The sequence below is a fragment of the Aspergillus affinis genome, assembly GCF_023601865.1.
Source record: "Aspergillus affinis strain CMG 70 chromosome Unknown NODE_192_length_43456_cov_86_627815, whole genome shotgun sequence".
NCBI lineage: Eukaryota > Fungi > Ascomycota > Eurotiomycetes > Eurotiales > Aspergillaceae > Aspergillus > Aspergillus affinis.
The window spans coordinates 22,576-43,456 of NW_026515973.1; the positions used below are offsets into that span (position 1 = coordinate 22,576).

The window sequence follows — 20,881 nt, forward strand, 5'->3', positions numbered from 1 at the left end:
GAATGAAATGCTGATCCGTCTTGTCTAGAATGAGAAGACTCTCTCGCGATATCTCAATGATGACAAACTCACACATCAGAGCAACCTCATGACACCTCCGTTGTATCGCGTCCGATCGGAACGAATACGGGCGATGGACTTCATCCTTCGCGCATCTTGCAACGAATGGAAGGGGACATTTGCCGTGGGGTGGGTGATTGAGACAAGAACAGAGATCTAAGGGATTACGCGCAAGAACTTTTCATTATCAGGGACCGGCTGTCGCGTCGCGTCGTCTATCTTTCCCACTACACTGCACTTTGCTTCGGATCTATATCTGAGATTCGGTTCCCTTTTTGATGTTAAGAGGGATCAAGTCGATCCACATTGCTAGCCCAAGTCCACACGCTGATTGGAGCGTTTCGCTAACTTCCAGCCTATCCTCATTGTTTTAACCGTCCTTATGTACCACCTGCTTTAGCAGCTTTCCACGCACTCGGTGCCGCATGAAACCGTCTATTAAAAGGCGGGAATTCCTTTTGCATGGCCTTCTTCTTGACCATGATCATCTTTCGAGTGAGGTTTAGATATTTCCTTCAAAAACACAGACTCAACACCCATTCCAGCACAACCCCCATCACAAGCCAAAGCCTCTCGCATGATGACAAAATATTATCTCAACACTCCGAGGCTGGTTTTCCAGTGCTCCGTCTGTTTCCTTGCAGTAACGATGTCGAGCATCCCCGTGAAGAGTGAAAAAAAAAGGTAGTTTTCAATCTGACTTGGCTGGCTTTGTTGCACTTATGCCCTATCGTCTTTTCCATTACTTCCGATTTTTTTTTGTCCAGGTATAACATTAGTTGTCTAGTGAGACTCTGCATAAATATATAATACATCCGTGCCAGATCCTCCAAATACCTCGAATATGTTCTTCGGCTTCAGCCCCTGATGTCTCATCTTAGTCCGAATTCCAAACTGTGTTCACTTTCCTACTTTTCACCAATATCGAGCCGGGTGTTTTTTCTTTTGCTTTCGCCACTACTTTAGGAGCTCACCAGAAGAAAACTAACGCAGACTTTCTGCAAATGCAGTCTAAATTTTCGGCCATTGCGGATCTAATAAAGCAGAGGATGGGTATACTCAACAATTGGCATTATCTCAACTCAGCATGTTCCAGCGCTCTATCTTGCTACCCACGACATGCAAAACAATCTAATCTATGGTTCTCTACCCAACGTCCCATACCGAACGGAAATGCGCAGTTCTACAGCCAAGTTCACCGTTCCATCAGACAACTTTGGACTTCGCCCTCAGGTGCGGCCCGTAGCGCCGAAACACCAGCGGGATGGGAATCATAACCGCGGCCAAACATCCGATCAAGGTGCCAGCCCACTGGATCCCAAGGTTTTTGAACATCTGCTTGGTGAAAAGAGGAAACCCTGCAGCAACAGTCGATCGCAGAATGATATTGGCTGCAACGGCCGATGCAGCTCTGTTGATTCCGTCAGTCAAGAACTAGGAAATATTGCTTGGTCCCGTTTCTCAGTGTCACTCACAGCGGGAGATAAGAATCAACCAGGTAGTTGAAACAAGGCAAAAAGATACAAAGAATGCCGAAGCCAATCAGGACGCCGGCAGCGGTAGGCGAAATCCAGTGGATGGCGGGTGTGAACGCCGTCCAGCTAAACCTGTTTCTCAGAGTTAGCTTTTATCTGGTGGATGCGGGAATTGACCACTCACCAGAACACCCCCACGGTGAAGACTGGGCCGCCAATTATCGGAGGCAGGAGACGCCATTCGGGAACTGGCACGTCTTTATTGGCAACGAGCTTCCTTACGTACGAAGGCTGCTGGAGCAGAACGAAGGTACAGCCAAGTAACTGGCCGATAACGAGCCCGAAGAAAGTGAGACCGCTGAGGCCTGCGTTCATGCCGTGGACCGATTCGAATACATACGGATATGCGACCAAGAGGGCATACACGAGGCCGTAGATGAAGGACATATACATGGACACTACCAGGATAATCGGCTCGGTAAAGAGCATTCGCACGGGACGGGTCAGATACTTCTCCATCAGCTGCCGGAAATCAACTTTCACCACCTCTTGTTTGGCATGAATTCCCCAATTTGAGGTCTTCCGGCGGAGGGCCTCGGCCTTCGGGACCAATATGCATTGTGCGTACGTCTCCTTCAGGGTCAACACAAACACAATGCTCAGGGCAAATCCCATGAACGAGGGGATGTACAAGGTCCACCTCCAGCCCAGGTAGCTCGAGGAGATAAACCCTCCAATGAACGGACCGGTAAACGGACCAACGAACACAGCCAGGGAGTACACGGTAATGGCGGGTCCCCGGGATCGATTATCGAAGAGGTCCGACAGCACCGCGGGGACGACGGATAGCTGGCTAGCACCGAACAGACCCGCGAAGAAGCGACAAATAATCACCGTCTGGATGTCCTTTGCGACGGCGGATGCGATGGTGAACACGGCCCCGCCGAAGATGCCCACGGTCAAGGGCAGTCGCCTGCCGATCAGTTCGGACGAAGGCGCCCAAATCATGGGCCCGGACGCAAATCCAAGCACGAAGAGCGTTGTACCCAGGATGCCGACTTCATTGCTGACTCCGAATTCGCCAGCCACGCCGTCAGTAGCGGGGGCAAAGACTGCACTAGCAAACGAAGCTATAAATGTGCCAAGGCAAACTATCGTGGAGTTGTATAACCTAACTCGAGAGTGGGAGAGATCAGCGGGTACCATCTCTGAGAAATGCGCGCAGTAACAAGCTGACTTACTTCGCCCGAAGGCTCCAATTGTACGGATGTGCCGGGTCGTCTGGACCATCGAAGCTCACGATGTAGTCCTCTTCATCCGGCAGAGACGGAGGGAAAGATTTTCCATGTCCCATTGATATTGAAAACAATGCTTCTGGATGTTTCTCCGACATATCAGACTGTATGGAGGGGAGTCGTCAGCCTACTGTGCATCACAGTGAGAGCACGCATCCTAGACCATACCGGGGCCTCGAGGTCGCTATGATCTGCAGCGCTTGTTTGCGAATCCATGTTGCAGGGACTGTCCAATTACGTGATGACGGTGGCAAATTCGTGGAGTCGGTTTCGAAATGACAATGCATTCTCAAGAGACTCGCTCTCTCTCGGCGCAGAATGTACGGGACGTATCATTCTGCTCATATATTCTCGCCTGCAGCTAAAAGTTTGGCTCTGCAGGGTCGTCATCGTGGACGGAACCGCTGAGTCAGCCGTTCCCGCAATACCCGCCCGGGACGATCCTTTTAGATTAAATGCAAATCGATTTTGGCCTGGTCACGGCTTGAATATTCTCAGGCAAGGGCTCGCTAGATCTCCCGAGAAGTCGGCGAAATTGCATTTCCCTCTCGATCTATATTGATTGGGAGACATGTCGCTCTGCTTTTTCATCCGGATCCCTATCTTATCTTGGCTGCTGATTTAAGTAGGCCAAATAGGACCTGACAATGACACCCCATGCCTGCGTCTTGGCATTGAAGTTTTTCGATCTGGACCCTCGCTGGGCTTCGTCGCAACCCATTTCGTGCGGGCCGATGCATGCAAGTTGAATGAACCCTTGCAGGGTAGTATGACTTGAGAGTCGGGTAAACCGAAGAACAGGGCGTGCGCCTCACACTAAGCAATGATACGTCGGGTTTCAAAGGGCTCCCTCGGTGGCTCCGGTGGGCCTATATCTCCTGCATGCTACAGACACTCATCTCTGCAACCCTGGCCCAGATGGGCTGGACGGTGGCGTATAGAGATTGCTGCCAAGTCGAACGTCCTGGAAATCCATTTCCTAGTCGCGTCCGGCCGCAGCCCTACAATTCCCCTAAGGAGCGAGAAGCCACATAATGGGTCATGCTTAATATAGATGCATACTGTGATCGACAGTCATTTAGATCTTGATGTGCCTTTATTGGGTTTTCTTTTACGTAAAGGACATCTTCTAGACCAGTAAGTCATCCTCGCTATAGTACTTTCCCCTCCACCCCTTGCAATTCAGATATGCGCAACTCCGGTGGCGTGTGCAGCTCACTTGCGTATGCTATACTCTCCAAGCGCAGGACGCTGTCGGGCAATGCCCTCATTCAGAGCTGAAGTCTCATGCCAAGATGATAGTTGATGGCATCAGCCAGGAGGACATCGTCGGTCTCAGCTAGCCAGTTTGAGGATTGTGAGGAGCTTCGTAATATAAATACACGGTCGATGTCGAGAGGATCGGTGTTCTCATCAGCAAAGAAAACCTTCATCGAAAAGACTCCAAGTCTCAGCTACAGGGCATTCCTCTCCTTTCTTTTGGTCCAATTGAGCCCCTGATCCGCAGTTTCAACCAAAACATCATCAATTCATCATGAGATACACCGTCCCTTCGACACCTTCGGCCACTCATGCCCACGCTGCCATCGTGGGCATGGGCCCCCGAGGCACCAGCGCATTGGAACGTCTCTGTGCATCAGCTAGCGAATTCCTGTCTCCTGGCATGCGCTTGACCGTCCACGTCGTAGATCCCTCGCCGCCAGGGGCCGGCCGGGTCTGGCGCACCGAGCAGTCGTCCGAGCTGCTGATGAACACCGTGACGTCGCAGGTCACCCTCTGGACTGACGACAGCGTTGTGTGCTCTGGTCCTATTCGCAACGGGCCCAGCCTGTACGAATGGGCCGCGCAAGAGAAGCTCGATCTAGGGCCGGACGAATACCCAACCCGCGCACAGTACGGCCACTACCTGCAATGGGTGTTTGGTGAAGTCGTTCGCAATGCGCCTCCCCAGGTCGAGATTGAAGTGCACGCTGCTCGCGCCGTCCAGCTCGACGATTCCGACGACAGCCGCCAGACGCTGCGACTGTCCAACGGCCGCACCCTTTCTGGTCTCTCCGCCGTCATCCTCTCTCAGGGCCACGTCCCCCTGGTCCACGACCCAAAACTCCAGCAACTCGCCGCCTATGCCTCCCAGCACAACCTCCGCTACATCACCCCGTCCAACCCGGCGGACGTCGACCTCTCGTCCATTCAGCCCGGCGAGCCTATCTTCCTGCGCGGCCTTGGCCTCAATTTCTTCGACTACATGGCTCTCCTGACCACCGGCCGCGGCGGCCGTTTTGTCCGTACCACTAATGGCTCCCGGTACCATCCCTCGGGTCGCGAGCCTCGCATCTACGCCGGCTCCCGGCGCGGCATCCCGTACCAGGCGCGCGGCGACAACGAGAAAGGCGCCTACGGGCGACACATGCCCCTTCTGTTCACGGACGAGGTGATCGAGGGGTTCCGGCGCCGCGCTGAATCCGAATCTGCGCATCACCACCCGCCCGACTTCTTAAAGGAGGTCTGGCCGCTGGTCTGCAAGGAGGTGGAAACGGTCTACTACGAAGCGCTCCTCCGACAACACAAGCTCGATGAGCGCGATTTCCGCGCACGCTTCCTAGTCACCAAACACCAGAGTCCCGAGGAGAGCCAGGTCCTCAGCGATTTCGGCATCGACGAGATCCACCGCTGGTCGTGGGACCGTCTCTCCCGCCCCTATGGCGAACAACGGTTCACGGCCGGCGTCTGGCGCGACTGGCTGCTCGAGTATCTGCGTGAAGATGCGCGCGAGGCGGCGCTCGGCAATCTCAACGGGCCCTTGAAGGCGGCGCTGGACGTGATGCGCGATCTGCGGAACGAGTTACGTCTTGTGGTCGATCACGCTGGGGTGTCAGGGTTCTCGCACCGCGATCATCTCGACCGCTGGTATACGCCGCTGAACGCGTACGTGTCGATTGGGCCGCCGCGGCAGCGCATCGAGCAGATGGTTGCGCTGATGGAGGCCGGCGTGCTGGATGTGCTTGGGCCACGGCCGACGGTGTCGAACCAGGACGGCGCCTGGGTGGTACATTCGCCTGAAGTGCCTGGGTTGAAGGCCCGTGTGACAACTCTTGTCGAGGCCAGGCTGCCGGAGCCGGATCTCCGACATACCGCGGACGAGCTGATGGCGCATCTCTTGCAGACGGGCCAGTGTCGCCCGTATACGGTAGATGGGTACGAGACCGGGGGACTGGCCGTGACAAAGAGCCCTTATCAGGTGGTGGATGCGCAGGGAAGAGCACATGCGAGACGCTTCGCGGTGGGTGTGCCGACGGAGGGTGTGCACTGGGTGACGGCAGCCGGGGCGAGGCCTGGCGTGAACTCGGTGACTCTCTGCGATACGGACGCGGTGGGAAGAGCGGCGCTGTCGGTGGCCGTGGCCGATGTGGGAGTGGTTGAGAGACCGGCAGTGAAGGGCAAGTTGCCGTTTGTGACTGTTTCGGAGGCTGCAGTTGATGTGATATGATATGTTTTGGTCGCAAGGCTTTTTTTCTTTATGTGATATATCTGGGGACATTATCTTCGTTTGGCAAATTGAGACACTTGTTTACTATGGAAATTTTACTTTTCGGTTGTTTTTATGGTACTGAAATTGCACCCAACTGCTTGTATAGTTCCTTCTTTAACAGAGCTTTTATAGCAATCTTGTATACCCCTTTTACATTGCTGAGTTTACCTTGGACTTTAACATTCTACTTGCTGAACTCGTCGATCTATCTCTTTAGTTAAATGACCTTATAAAAGAGACTTGGTATATACTTCTTGCGGGTACTGATCGTACCGGCATCTGAAGTAAATGACTATCGAGTCAAGGCATTAGCCTAACTCACTATAAACCCTACACATCTATGAACCACCTACAAAGCATAAAAAGGTAAAGGTAGAGCAGCTCAGTTGGTTCGACCCAATTCAAATGTTTTAAGTTTACAACAAAACCTACAACCATCTCCAACTTAACCCCCAACCGATTTCATCACAACTAAACAAAACAATACACATCCAACACCAAGACCACTATTCCCTTCGTTAACCCATTACCTCCGCCCTATCAGGTCTTACATACTCCCCATTCGCAATCATCTCGAGGATCGTCTTCTCGGTAACCATCATTGCCTCCACACCCGCCGGCGTCCCACAGTACACCATCGAATGGATGACGGCCTCTCTGATCTCCAGCTCCGATACCCCGTTGTTGATGGCTCCGCGCGTATGCAGTGCCAGTTCCAGCCACGCTTTCTGGGCAATGATGATCCCGATGGCTATTGGGGTTGTTTGTTAGTCTAGCTGTCGTGTGGACTACATGCTGAAATGGACGGGGAGCAACGCGTGGTTTTGTGTGGTCTTCTGTCTATATATGTGTGTGTGTTGAGGGAGGGAAAGGGGACTTACTTAACAAACTGCGTTGCTTGCGATCAAGCCCCTCTCGTTGCCATACATTGGCCCAGGCGTACTCGGTGATCAATTGCTGTCCCGGTCGCGTGAATGGCGACGCTTTGTCCCATGCTCGGTTGACATACTCGCTGCCTAGGACCTGGCGGCGGACTTCGAGGCCTTGCTCGAGGGGTGTTGAGGGAGTGTCGTTTGCTTCTAGTTTGGCCATGGTGGGTGGTGGTGGATGAATGGATTGGATTGGATTGATTATTTTCTTAGTGACCGGGGAGTTGGAAGATAGTAAAATGAAAAGGGGAAAGAGAGAAAGTATAAAGGAAACACTCTCCGCTGTCAGGAAGCACTATATCTGTCGAAGATGCAGTGGCAATTTATCCATTCACTTATTGCGTGCTGCGTGCGTCGATTCGTACCTATGTTCTACCTAAGCAGTCTACTACATAATCTATTTATGCTTTCTGCTACTGTACACTAAGGTATATGCAACTGCTGCAGGGACTCATTCTTCAGCGACGCCACTGCTAGTGCTGGTGCACTAGTTCCTTCATCCTTGGCCGTTCTATTTCCAGCCCTGACCTGTCCCGCACGAGAATGATATCATACTTCACTGGCGTCTGCAGGAGATCCACCGGATCGGATCCGGGTTAACCACCAAACTCTAAAGTCCTGAAGGGCGTCGGGCTGAGGAACTCGGCCCGCAATACCCGCTTCCTTCGCCCGCCCTGCCCGTTCCGATAACCCGCTCATAGTTCCGCTGTCACAACATAGTCTGTGCTTCTGTTGTTGTTGTTCCCCCCCTTTTCCCTGGTTCATGCCGAGGCAGAAATTGGAAGAAACAGGCCGAACCGCTGGATTCCGACCGTCGGTTATGGTTGAAATCGCCACTGTTCGTGCTAAGTTGCAGATCATATAGTAGATGCTAGATACTATGCAGTATACACCGTAGATACTTCCTTGCCGGGATCCCTGCCAGTTTTTTCTTTTCATGTGAAAATTTCTGGATCACATGTTCCCCTTGGAAAAATTTGCACGGACATATCATGAAAGACAGTCAGTATTGCTCAATCCCACAGTCAGGCAAGGGATCAGATCACATGATCTGACCACGTGACCCACAACGTCTAGTGCCACGGCTGCCACAGGAAAGCTTCATCTGTTCTACACACATCCAATTGCAAGTTGAACCTCTATGTACAGTCCAGTCAAGCATGATGGTCCTTACATGGGATAACTTACTGGTCACGACCTGAGTACTCAATTGGTACTATTCAAAGCTACAGAATAGAAAACCTGGGTAGGTACAGTCCAGTTGTTTAGGGGAATCTGGTTTGTTTACCTACCTATCTACCTAGGACCTACTGTACATGAGTAGGTAGGCTGGTATGTATGTACATATGTGTATAAGGTGATACGATACGGAATACATACTTTTGCCTGAGCACATCGACCACGCCATCCTAATCTTTCAATCTAACTCTGTTCCCTACCCCTGACCTTCTTCTCTCCTGACGAACAAACAAACAAACAAACCACACCTAAAGGTGCCCGCTCAGTCGCCCTTGGAATCAACCCATTCCACTCATCAGACATGTACATACATACTACCTATACATTTACAGGCCCCCTACTCCATCCTACCTAGGTAGACATCCTACTAGGTACATACATCCATTCCCAGCCCGATGACGAACAAATTCAAAAGCCAAAGTTGCAGGATATCCGACAACTTCAGTGCGTGTCTATCTATATTCACGCACGCCACTCTCTGTCTGGAAATCAATGAGAACCTGAGAGCTAATCTGAGGGCCTGGGAATTACGCGTTCTTATTTTATCTTGCTGTTTCGTTCCTTTTGGGGTTGATTGGTTGGTTGGTTGGGATATGGGGGTTTCTTTCTGTGGTTTTAAGGGACATAGTCTTCATAGTGATGGGGAGGTAGACTTGGGTGGATATAGGAAGTAAATTGAATTGGTTTTATTTCATTGTGATCTGATTCATGATTCGTGAAGTAGACACCGTAGAGGGGATAAGAAAGATGATTTAAGAAGAGGGGAGTGGTGAGAAAAAGATCTTAAAGAACAAATAGAAACCGTATATACAGCACAGCACAACACATCCATGAAGAAAACCAACCACATATTATGATTCATCGCTGACTCGCTTCATATTCACAGAAAGAAAGAAAGAAAGAAAGAAAACAAGGTAATTCTGGGAATAGGGAATAGATACATAGAAGAGTTGAGAACTTCACTGCAAGAACTTGTGCAAAGCACTGCCGATATTCTTCAGATCTAGCAGGAACGTATCATGTCCGAACATCGACACGTCCTCGCCCAGTTCCACATGCTGAACGGTCTGGTTCCCCCCGGCGCGCAGGGTCTGCGCGATCTCGCGCTGCTGCCACGCAGGGAAGAGGATGTCGCTGGCAACGCCCATGACCAGAACGGGATGGTTCTTCAGGGGCGCGAGTCCCGCGACGAGGTCCTGCGGTGGGGCGTCCGAGGCTGCGTCGCCTCCGGCCACGGACTGGTCCATGGCGGCCGTGGACGCCGTCACGGAGGGCTGCTCCTCGTACGGCTTCTCCGGCAGGGTGAGGCTGCAGGCGATGTCGCTCTGGTTCAGGTCCTTGCCGCCCTGGGCGATCTTGGTCTCGTATTCGGTGCGACGGGTCTTGGTCTCCTGCTGGTGGGCGTGGCCGAGATCGAACAGGTCCATGGCCTTGGAGACGTAGAGGAGACTGTTGGGGTCGTATTCCAGGCAGAATTTCTCCCCCGCGTGGTCGAGATAGGTCTCGATGAGGAAGTCGGCGCACAGGGCCGGCTGCTTGCTCGGGTCGGCGCGCTTGCGACCAAACCGCATCTCCCACTCCGGTCCGCTGCGGTAGGTCACCGTGGCGATTTCTCGGGCCAGCTTCATGCCCGAATGCGGCGGGATGGAGTCGTAGTAGAACCCGCGCGCCCATTTGGGGTCCATCATCAACACCTGGCGCTGGGTGTGGCGCATAGCGATGCTGTAGGGGTGGCTGCGCGCACATCCGCTGATACTGACGATCTTCTCGATCCGCTCGGGGAAGAGGACGCCCGCCGCCAGACTCTGCATGCCGCCCATACTCGAGCCCACGGAGGCATACAGCTTCCGGATACCCAGTGAGTCCAGCAGACGGAACTGAGCCCGCACCATGTCGTCAATCGTCAGGATGGGGAACCGCGTGGCGTATCGCTTGCCGTCGGAGGGGTCAAACGACGACGGTCCCGTACTGCCGTAGCATCCTCCGATCACATTGGTGCAGATGACAAAGTACTTGTTTGTGTCGATGGGCTTGTCCGGCCCGATGAACTTCTCCCACCAGCCGGGTTTCGGGTTCGCCTCGGTGCTGTGCGCATGGCTCGACGCCGACAGACCGGTGTGCAGCAGGATGGCATTGCTTTTGTCCGCGTTCAACTGGCCCCACGTTTCGTACGCAACGTCGAATTCCGGCAGCACGCCGCCCCAGTCGAGCAGCAGCGGGTCCTGGCAGCGGTATTGTTCGTGGTGGCCGGTGGTGTAGGAGGGTTCGGGGCCGGACTCGAGCGATCGGGCGGAGAGGAGCGCGGACTTTGCTTCTTGGGCATCGAGACAAGGGAAGGAGAGGGCCGGGTTGGAGGGGTCTTTCGAGGAGGGTTTCTGAGCGGCGGCGGCCTGCGCGTTGCGGGCAGGGATGCTGGACAACGTCCTGCGGCCTGCGGAGGTCGGGAATCGATTCCTGCCGGCGAAGCTGCAGATGTTCTCGGTTTGTTTAAAGAGTCCTACAGCGCGCAAGCTGCGGGGAGCTGAGCGTGCTACACCCTGCATAGGACCCATGACTGACTGGCAGGCTGGGACTGATCAATCGCTGAGCAGTCAGGAAAATGAGGAAGTTGGAGCAGCGACGGAAAAGTTGACGGAGAGAGCTTCGTTGACTCTAGAAATGGCAGACAGTCATCGTTGCCCGATTTCGCAGGCGGAGAAGTGGCCTGAGGCAGCACCCGCCGGAAAGCGCATGGCGTCATCTGTGGGAACCGTGATTGGTGGATGCCCTACTATATGATTATCTAATCACCTCGCTACGGTGCAACGCAGTCGATTCTTCTGTCTTCCATTGACACGATCTGCAGGATATGATGAATAATATGGAACATGGAGTGTGGCACTCATGTAAAAGCAAGTAGCCGCGTAAGACAGCCTCCGTCTGACTCGGCCCTCACAACGGCCTAAGTATGATGGGCGCGTCCGCCGTGATGTTGAGTCCTGCGACATACATGCATCGGCGATTATCCTCACCGTTGGCATGAAAGACCATTCTTGTCCCGTCTACGGAAACGGTGGCACCCCCAGGGGATTCGAGGCCAAAGTCGCCCTTCTTCAGCAGCGCCCGGGAAGCCCTCGTATATGGTCCTTTTAGCGACGTCGAATGGGCATATTTGATGTCGTACAGGGGCGACGTGAAGCAGTGGGAGGAGAAAAAGAGATAATAGACCCCCTCTTCCGTCCGGATGAGATTCGGGGCCTCTACCAGCGGCCCGTCACTCTTTTCATTCGTGAGGACTTGGACGGGCTCGCCGATGGCCGTGACGCCGTCGTCTTCCAGTTCCTGCAGCATGATTGGGACCGGTACTATGGGCTTGATACCGTTGTTGCAGTCTCCGCCATGCCCGATACTGTTCCCGTCGACTTTGTAGACGATGTAGAGCTTTCCGTCCTCATCGCGAAATGGGGATGGGTCAATGGCGCCGCCCCGGTCGGGCGTGCAGACCAGAGGTTCCTGGCGGGGTTTATATGGTCCCCGAGGATCGTTGCCCTCCAACACGGCAGCTCCTACGCAGTGATGGCGTCGCCAGTCTTTGAGTTCGCCGGAGTAATAGAGCACGTATTTCCCGTCGTCCTACCAGCTCGGTCAATCGTCTGTACTACCTCGCTTGCTGTCGACGTTTGCTTACCCGTTGAATCACGTCTGGGGCCCAATGATTGACGCTGGATTCCCAGCTCCCGATCGTGGGCAGCGCATCGTACGCTTCGACGCGCGTCCAGTCCTTGAAGTTGGTGGAAGTGGCCAGGGGGACGTGCGGGACCTGCGTGTCGTTGATTGCTGCATTGGTGCCATAGGCGAACCAGGTCCCGTTGACATGGAAAAGACCGGGGTCGGGAAAATTGTCGACGACCAGAAGAGGACGGTTGGCCATATCGGCGTAGCTGGGGTCATCGGATGTTCGTCCTGTCAGCAGCACGACGGGGACGGTGATGACGACGACGATGATCGCAAGTCCCAGTAGGCTGGCGACTAGAATCCACGTGCGCTTTCTCGTCCATGTACTGGAGAGCTTCTGAGTGAGTGACAGCCCCGGTTTGGAGGTTAAGGACGGCTTTGAGACTCCATTTGCCTTGTCGTTGGCGTTGGAGGAGGCCGTCGAAGGGGTCTCATTGCTTGGAGACGGGGGAACATTGGGTTCCATCCTCTCTTCGACGAGGTTCGCGCTACCAGCATTTGTCGCCGCAATTGGAACAGCTGCTACTTAAAGCATTTTTTTTTATGGTAAAAAAAAGAAAAGAAAAGAAAAGAAGAGATAAGAAAACTAAAAATAACGGGAAGCAAAGATAGACAAAGCGCGGGCATGGGGCCCGGCGCGGGCTAAAGTTAAGGCTTAAGCATAACGATAGCGGCCGAGCAGTCAGCACGCAATGTCTAGACTCTCGAAGTGGTCGGTGGTGACGATCGGTGGTGACCGTAAATCTCGAGTGGATCACTAGAGCTTTTTACTCTCCGTCGTATCTCCATCGTGGTTCAAGGCTGAAGGACTGTAGTTATCGGTCTCGTGGGTTGTCTTGGCTGTCTGATTGCGGTCACTGCAAGCCTCTCCGTGATAAGGAATGTTCAAGATTAGAACGAGAACGACCGTAGCGTCATCCAAGTCGATGATTAGGACTTGATCAAATCCCGGTTGTGAATCCACAGCCCTGGTGTTGAAAGGCCGGACGTTCCATCCGGCCTCACGATGCTGCTGAACGGGAGGGAGGTCGTATCCCGCTGGACGTTCATCCACGGACGCTGGTGTGCCACAAGGGGGACGAAGGTACAGAATCCCGGTGCTTTGAACCTGGAGGACATCACAGGTGCACCGTTGCAGCGACGGTGGAGCCAACCAGCGACGGCCGAGGTCCACGTGTTTCAGGTGTGCCTGTGCCTGTGGCTGTTGGCGATGAAGATTGATTCATTCATTAATCTACGCGAGACGATGAGACTGGCCGACCAGGCAGGCTGCACCCTGTCAGGCCAAGGCCGAGCTGCAGGGATATGACGCGGCGTTACCGGGTTAGAGACCAGGGGCATCACATCTTCACATCGCCCAGGACTGATTCCAGACCTGAATCATGCAAAACAGGGCAGTCCCGACCGTGGATGGGCCCCGTCCAGACTCCCGACTGCTGAAACCGGCGGGCAAAGGCATCACGAGCAGCACCGAAGAAGCTGGAGCATCCGGTGGGGACGGCGATACAACGTGACGGGCGGAACGTGTCCATTTCTCTGTAGAAGGTAGAGTGTAGAGTGTAGAGTGTAGAGTCAATGTAGATCCAAGGAATCGTGATGATCCCCCCCCCTTGCGGAGATGGACCCGATGGCCTTTCATTTGGATTAGACGCACTTCTGCACCGAGAGTTAATCTCCGCTCTTTATAAGGCCCGACCGTTCCTCCCTCATTCTGTTCTTCAGATTCCATTGTGCTGTACAGTGTGCATAAGCCTAAAAGTTGTCGTCATCGCCGTTCCGTCCGCGCGGACTTGTGGACGCCACGCCGACTTGGCTCCACCGTCACATTTTCTCATCGCTTCACGTTTTTCGCGATCTCCGTTTCTCTGCTCCGATTCGACTCGCCGGCCTCAAGATTCACGCCGCGCGCTGTGTTGATCGCTCGATTATTCCAGGCAGCGAGATTCTTGTTCTTTCACCCCGGTCAATTCCCCTGGTCCTCGTGTCGGCAGATTCCGAGGATTTCTGAAACTCCTCCAATCCACCGTTTCCATAATTTCCACCAGACTCCGGCACGGGCAGACATGTTTGGATCGTAGCTGCTTCTGCGGTGAAACGGAACGGTCGACTGTCAAGACTCAACAGTCAATAGTCAATAGTCAATAGTCAATAGTCAATCTTGATCGTCGGCGGATCTGGCGGAAAAGCTCGTGGCTTACTCCCCTCAACTGCCTGTCGATCCAAAGCCCACCCTCCTCCGGCTTTTCTCTCGTCGTCTTCTCGCCTCCCCTTCACCAACGATGCTCACCTTCCGCAAAGCCTTCGTCGCGGCCGCCCTCCTGGTCACTTTCATTGTCCTCATCCGATCGTCGCATTCCTCTGCCTCCCCCGCGCCGTCTCCTATCCCCGTCTCCGAAGAGCTCGACCGCGACGAGAGTCATGCAACCGAAGAGCGGCCCCCAATTCAGAAAACGGAACGCGTCCAGCAACAGCCCCTCGAGCCGCCGCCCAGCGCTCCCTTGCGCGACCGGTTGCGATACCAATTCCCCTACGACCTAGACGGCAAGTTTCCCGCCTACATCTGGCAGACTTGGAAATATACCCCGGGTTCGCTGTGGTTCACCCCGGAGCTGCGCGATGCCGAAGCCAGCTGGACCGAGCTGCACCCGAATTTCGTGCACGAGGTCATCCCGGACGACACGCAGCGCCATCTGATCAAGTACCTCTACGGCTCGGTACCCGACGTGTTTGAGGCCTACGACTCGCTACCGCTGCCCGTCCTCAAGGCCGATTTCTTCCGCTATCTGATCCTGCTGGCGCGTGGCGGCATCTACAGCGACATTGATACCACGGCCCTGAAGCCAGCGCTGGATTGGTTGCCGGATGAGTTTGACCTGTCGACCGTCGGCTTTGTCGTCGGCATCGAAGCCGACCCGGATCGCCCGGACTGGCACGATTGGTACTCGCGCCGCATCCAGTTCTGCCAGTGGACTATCCAGGCCAAACCGGGCCACCCCATTCTGCGCGACATCGTGGCCTACATCACCGAGGAAGCCCTGCGCATGAAGAAGAAGGGTATTCTGAAGACGGGCAAGATGGACAAGACCATCGTCGAGTTCACCGGACCGGCCGCCTGGACGGACGCCGTCTTCCGCTACTTCAACAATCCAGACTATTTCAATATCGAGCCGGGGTCGGACCTTAACGTCACCTACGACGATTTCACCTACCAGGAGGGGTATAAGAAAGTTGGCGACGTGGTGGTATTGCCCATCACCAGCTTCAGCCCTGGTGTGCAGCAAATGGGAGCTCAGGATATTGACGATCCGATGGCGTTCGTCAAGCATGACTTTGGAGGTAAGTTCTTCAGTCCTCATGGTCTTGGTGTCCAAAATGCTAATAATTTCTTTCTCATCAGGAACCTGGAAATCCGACCCTTCTCTATAATGGGTATTGTAAAAAGGGGCTTTTATATAATACAGTCTTATGACAGACAACTATTCCACCCCAGGCCGACAGGGCGGCTTGTCTCGGACAAGCGGGGGAGAAGCCATAATATCATCGAGGCTCTCTCCTCCTTCGCAGGATCTAAATCCGATCCCAGCGAACGGCTTCGGATTCGGCTTCGACATCTAGTCCGGCTTTTTTCCATCCGAGTTTTGCCCTAAAAAGACCGAACACTACCTCTTTATCTACGCATCTCACATGAGACGATGAGCCATGTCCCACTCATGCCGCGCATGAATTGCCCACTCTATGCCTTTATCCTCACATCTGCACCACACGGAAGGAAGCGGGAACGGAAAAAGAAAGAAAAGAACAGCACTTCTCATAGTGCCGGTAATATCACCTACCTACTCACCTGATACCTATCCTCAATCAATCTTAAATCTTTCAGACCGCATCGATTTCTTCTACCGAATTGTACAACATCATTTCCTCCTCCCCCTTCGCAGGTCTTGGTCTTGGTCTATGCCTGTGTCCGTTCTATAATCATTTTCTGTTTTCACGATCCTCTTCCATCTCCACCTTCACGCTGCTTCTTGTCTCTTGGACGAGGATTATTTTTCTGCTTTCTCGACTTTCTTGTTCCTTGGACCTTATTTGATTCCCATTAGATACTTACCTTACTTACTTTACTTACTTGATGTAGATGAGTTATGTTGTGTTGTATAGATTTTTCAATTCACCGTTGATTCTATTATTCATTCATTATTGTAGGAATTGTCTAGCTTCTCTACGGTACCTACCTCCGTAGAGTACTATACATACACACACATGCATATTTCCTACGTAGCCGGTAATCAACCCGTCATAGGAAAATTGTATTCTGATCATGGAAGGTCCGGGCAATTCCATGTGATGAGATGTCTCGAGTTTCATAGTCATACGGGAGCTACGTATACACCAATAGGACCATTCGGGTTTTCACTGTTGCGGAAGTCAAGTTATAAGAACGACAGAGAGAAAAAAGAAAACTAAAAAAAGGGGGGGGGGGGGGGGAAAGAGGTCACCAGTTTTCAGGATCATTGTGTATGACCTGGATGTTCAATCGGTTTCGGTGTATGGATGTGCCGTACCAGGGTTGGGTTATGAATTGCTATATCAAGGTTTCTTTCTTTTTCTTTCTCTGATTCTGACATCACCTCGAACTTTTGTTTGAGACCTGCTGCAAAGAAAATAGATAAATAATCGGTTTGTTGTACATGATTGGGAGTATAGATTGGAGGGACAGGGCAGTCTGTAAATAAGAAGGGGAAATAATACAGAGTAAGAGATCTCATAAATTCATGTAGATATATACCCACTGTCATCATAAGATGGAGGAAAAATGAAGAGAAGCAAAAAGACACGCTAATAAAATCAGTTCTGAGATATGAATCCATCAGGTTGCCTGCATGTAATGGAGCAAAGCAAATTTTCACTTTCGTTGTCGTAACTTCGTCGTCACGTTTGATGCTTGGTTGTTGTACCCAAGAATCCCCGTCATTGAAAACCAACAAGGCATCAGTAGACACGACTCCATTAAACACCCAAGGTTTTTCTCGCTGGCAAATTTGAAATTTGAAAGATTGAAAAAAGCAGATGACAGATGGCAGGGGATTTAAAGGTGGCAAGATCGGCGGCAACGATTTTCAAGCACATTAAATTTATATATCAGACAATTGGGTGAGCAGGACTGGTATGCAAAAGTCTCCAATGTGGAACAAAATGGATAAACGGCCCTCGAGGCTTGGATGTTGAATGTCAAATTAAGCTGTCGGGCAGAGACAGGCATGAATTGAGCGGCCCTCGGTTTGTAGACGATATCCAGCCGCCAATCACCGAGTTTCAGAAAGAATTATCCTGCACGGAGTTCAGAGGCTCCTGTTCAAAGGTCTACTCCGGAGCCCTGTGAGCCGTCCGAGGGGTGGATAAGAGGTCATCGAAGTTTAATCCAGGACTCGGACCGGACATCAAAAATCGCTGAACAAAACTTCGTACTTTTTCCTCAAGTCGTCGGTGTAGACTGCCGTTGCCTTGGAATCTGGGTCGGGGTACTCCTCGAAGTTTCCTGTGTCGGCCGGATGGTCGACTCTCGGAATTATGGGTCCCTTGATGCGACGATAGAACAGATCATCCCAGTTGATGTCCTCGAAGAAGGGATGGGCTTTGACCCGAGCAGATCCGCCGGATATGTATCCGAGTCGTTCCGTCGGATTCGTCTTGCAGAGTAACGAGATGATGTTCTGGGCTGCCGGCGACATGCCTTGGGGAAAGCGCAGTCGGCCTTCGACTATCTGTTCGTAGATCCGCATTGGATTTTGGTCCCAGAAAGGAGGTTGCCCGACCAGGAACTCATAGATCAGGATGCCTAATGCCCACCAATCCACCGCGAGCCCGTGTCCACTATTGTGAATAACCTCGGGGGCGAGGTATTCTGGCGTGCCACATAGTGTATACGTTTCGCGATCGCATACTTGTTTAGCAAATCCGAAGTCGACCAGTCTGATATGTCCATCGGCGTCCAGGAGGATATTCTCGGGTTTCAAGTCACGGTAGACGATTCCTTCGACGTCGTGGAGGAACTCGATCGTTAGGGCGATCTCGGCCGCGTAGAATTTGGAGGTGTTCTCGTTGAATCGTCGCGCACGTCGTAGGTAGCTAAATATTTCGCCTCCGGGGCAGTAATCAAGCTAGGGTGAGGAATGTCAGCAACGGTGGCACAAAGGATTCGTGTCGACGGGAGCAGATCCAGGAGACGGCAAATTGCATCGTGCAGGACCAAAAGGCACATACCAGCATATACAGGCTTTGGTCGTCCGAGAACGTTGCTATTAGCGTTGTGACAAAGGGATGGCCAGAAACCGCCGCGAGCGTCTTCCGCTCGTTGCGCACATGCTCGACCTGCTTCAACTTGATCACTGGGCCGGATGTCAGCCTTGTCTGGCAGGAAAAGGGTGTTGAGCCATGCTTACCATCCGCCTTGCGTAGGATCTTGAGCGCGTAGACTTTGTCCCTCCGCTGCACTTCATCCTTCATTCTCACCAGCCATACCCGAGCGAAAGTGCCTGTGTTTTGACAACGTGGCTTGTGAGCCCTCCCATATCCATACGCAAGCGATTCATCGAAGCTTACCGGTACCTAAGGTCTTCAGCAGAGCAAAGTCGTCTACCTTCAGGCTACGGGTGGATATCCCGAGGTGCTTCTCCTCCGGCCGCTCGGTGATGACGAAAGGGCTCATATGTCGCTGGTTCGGCGGTCGGACCGAAGCCACCACTTGTTTTTCTCGTTCGTGAAGATCGTCAGAGTTCGCATCGGATCTCTTCGAGGGAATGGAGGAACCCCGGACCTCACTAGTAGAGGAAGGGTTGACCGTTCCTGTAGCCATCGGGATGGCCAGAGCTCATGTCTCGGAGGGCGGCGGGGAGGGACAAGACGAAGGAGGGAGAAAGAAAAAAAAAATAATAAGAAGGACGGGAGGCGGCAAGACAGCAATTGGGCGGAGGAGCTAGGGAGAGTAGAGGACCGGTAGAGGAAAAGCAACAGGATCGAAAAGCAACAGGATCGTAAATCGTCATGGATCGTCTAGATCAATGGGATCGTACAAGATCAATCAACGAGATAGAGATAAGGGGGGAGGGGCAAAGCGCGGGGGAGAAAGAAAGGGAGAGGCAAAGGAATCGGGGGCAGTGAGAAGTCGCTCCGTCGCCCGTCGCCCTTCCCTGCCGTCTGCTCGGCCTCTGACGTTACCGCGTTGGCGGGGCAAACAGTGGACGCCTCGAACTGGGGGTCCCCCCGAATTCCCATGGTTGACCCCGTGCTCGATGATGTTAGTCGGTGGTAGTATCTTCCTGATCGCGGTAGGAGCCTACTTTGGGTGCGAAAGGAAGGATCCATCCAACCATCTCATGATCCAATGATCGACATATCAGTCACTATTCAGGGCCCCTTGTCGAACAGGGATGCGCAGGAGACGTCCAGATATGCGGGAGATGCTGGTTGGATTAGGGATTTATTTCTGTTCGCGATAGAAATAGGCCCCATTTCCACGATCCAAGAAGGGCCCTGGGGATTCTCCAGTAAACAGCACGTTCCAGTGGGAGGATGTAGTTAATTGAAGAAAGCCACGCTTTTCTCCGGTGATATGACTTTATTTGGAGGGACTATTTGAAGACCCCTGGCGTCATGTTAGCCACATGAATAAGTTGATGAGCAGAAGTAAGAGGGAGGGAAAGGGCAGGACGGAAGGAGCGAAAACGAAGAGCGATATATTTTGACGTCTCGCAGTCGGCAAAACAGGAGTAAAACTACACAAATCAGGAGCAACGTCCTTCAAGGTGACAGCTGGCACCACACACCATCCAAGTCCTCGCACAAGTTCGTAATAAATATAATAATAATAGACTAGGGAAGTAATAGCATCCAGCATAATGGACCGAGGATTGTGAAATTGACCGCCAATGCCCTTATGTATAGTCAGACGCGCAACGCCTCCTTGCGTACGGAGTATGGTTCAAGAGAGGAACCGCAGGGTGATGGCGACGAATAGCTGGATGTAGATCCCTCGTTAGATTCTAATTGTCCCCACAGATCCGCCAATCCTGCCTGATAACCGGGATGGGATTGATTCACGGGGGAATCTAGAAGAGACGTGTTGATAGTAGATGATACTTTGATATGTCAACAGACTCAACATATAGATCCGGGGGTGTGAGAGAGAGAGAGAGAGCGAGTTGTTCAATTGTACGAAGTAAATGGGACCATCACAACGGAGATAGATGGAGACGAAACTGACGAAGTAGACAGAGCCGAGACTATGAAATGATCAGTATTAGCGAAATGAAAGATGATAGTCCTTGACCAGCAGAAAGAAAAGAAGAAGAAAGAGGAAGGAAGTGGTTCTTGTTGACGACCGTAGCGACCGAAAGGGGCAAGGCGTGACATGTGCCTCTTTCCCCCGTGCCTTTTTTTTTTTTTTTTTTTTTTTGGTTGCTTTGCTTTGCTTTATCGGCTTCATTCGTCTCGTCGTCTTCCTCTCTGGACTCTGGACGGGCATCCGCTCTCCCTTTTCCTTCTTCGCTCCCCTCCCTAACGCCCGTCCGGCGGGGGGGGGGGGGGGGGGGGGGGGGGGGGGGGGGGGGGGGGGGGGGGGGGGGGGGGGGGGGGGGGGGGGGGGGG

At 52.9% G+C, this 20,881-nt stretch overlaps 7 protein-coding genes across 7 annotated transcripts; 2 read left to right on the forward strand and 5 right to left on the reverse strand.

Moving 5' to 3' along the window:
- Window positions 1-1,266: 1,266 nt before the first annotated feature.
- KD926_003696 (MFS transporter) lies at window positions 1,267-3,046 on the reverse strand (the record flags this gene model as incomplete). Its single annotated transcript, XM_053094933.1, has 5 exons — window positions 1,267-1,471; window positions 1,536-1,667; window positions 1,720-2,706; window positions 2,777-2,934; window positions 2,999-3,046. The coding sequence occupies 5 exons, from the start codon at window positions 3,044-3,046 to the stop codon at window positions 1,267-1,269; spliced, it is 1,530 nt and encodes a 509-aa protein (XP_052950348.1).
- A 1,318-nt stretch (window positions 3,047-4,364) lies between these two features.
- On the forward strand, window positions 4,365-6,317 carry KD926_003697 (uncharacterized protein; the record flags this gene model as incomplete). The annotated part of the gene is made up of 1 exon (XM_053094934.1): window positions 4,365-6,317. The coding sequence occupies one exon, from the start codon at window positions 4,365-4,367 to the stop codon at window positions 6,315-6,317; it is 1,953 nt and encodes a 650-aa protein (XP_052950349.1).
- A 226-nt stretch (window positions 6,318-6,543) lies between these two features.
- Window positions 6,544-7,451, reverse strand: KD926_003698 (uncharacterized protein; the record flags this gene model as incomplete). The annotated part of the gene is made up of 4 exons (XM_053094935.1): window positions 6,544-6,564; window positions 6,633-6,651; window positions 6,915-7,110; window positions 7,241-7,451. The coding sequence occupies 4 exons, from the start codon at window positions 7,449-7,451 to the stop codon at window positions 6,544-6,546; spliced, it is 447 nt and encodes a 148-aa protein (XP_052950350.1).
- Window positions 7,452-9,486: 2,035 nt separating this feature from the next.
- KD926_003699 (homoserine O-acetyltransferase family protein) lies at window positions 9,487-11,079 on the reverse strand (the record flags this gene model as incomplete). Its single annotated transcript, XM_053094936.1, has 1 exon — window positions 9,487-11,079. One exon carries the CDS (start codon window positions 11,077-11,079, stop codon window positions 9,487-9,489), a length of 1,593 nt encoding a protein of 530 aa, XP_052950351.1.
- Window positions 11,080-11,458: 379 nt separating this feature from the next.
- KD926_003700 (glycoside hydrolase family 43 protein) lies at window positions 11,459-13,773 on the reverse strand (the record flags this gene model as incomplete). Its single annotated transcript, XM_053094937.1, has 4 exons — window positions 11,459-12,139; window positions 12,195-12,729; window positions 13,000-13,442; window positions 13,594-13,773. 4 exons carry the CDS (start codon window positions 13,771-13,773, stop codon window positions 11,459-11,461), a joined length of 1,839 nt encoding a protein of 612 aa, XP_052950352.1.
- Window positions 13,774-14,520: 747 nt separating this feature from the next.
- KD926_003701 (glycosyltransferase family 32 protein) lies at window positions 14,521-15,667 on the forward strand (the record flags this gene model as incomplete). The annotated part of the gene is made up of 2 exons (XM_053094938.1): window positions 14,521-15,577; window positions 15,639-15,667. 2 exons carry the CDS (start codon window positions 14,521-14,523, stop codon window positions 15,665-15,667), a joined length of 1,086 nt encoding a protein of 361 aa, XP_052950353.1.
- Window positions 15,668-17,676: 2,009 nt separating this feature from the next.
- On the reverse strand, window positions 17,677-19,091 carry KD926_003702 (cAMP-dependent protein kinase; the record flags this gene model as incomplete). Its single annotated transcript, XM_053094939.1, has 4 exons — window positions 17,677-18,396; window positions 18,500-18,624; window positions 18,679-18,771; window positions 18,839-19,091. The coding sequence occupies 4 exons, from the start codon at window positions 19,089-19,091 to the stop codon at window positions 17,677-17,679; spliced, it is 1,191 nt and encodes a 396-aa protein (XP_052950354.1).
- Between the last annotated feature and the right edge of the window lie 1,790 nt (window positions 19,092-20,881).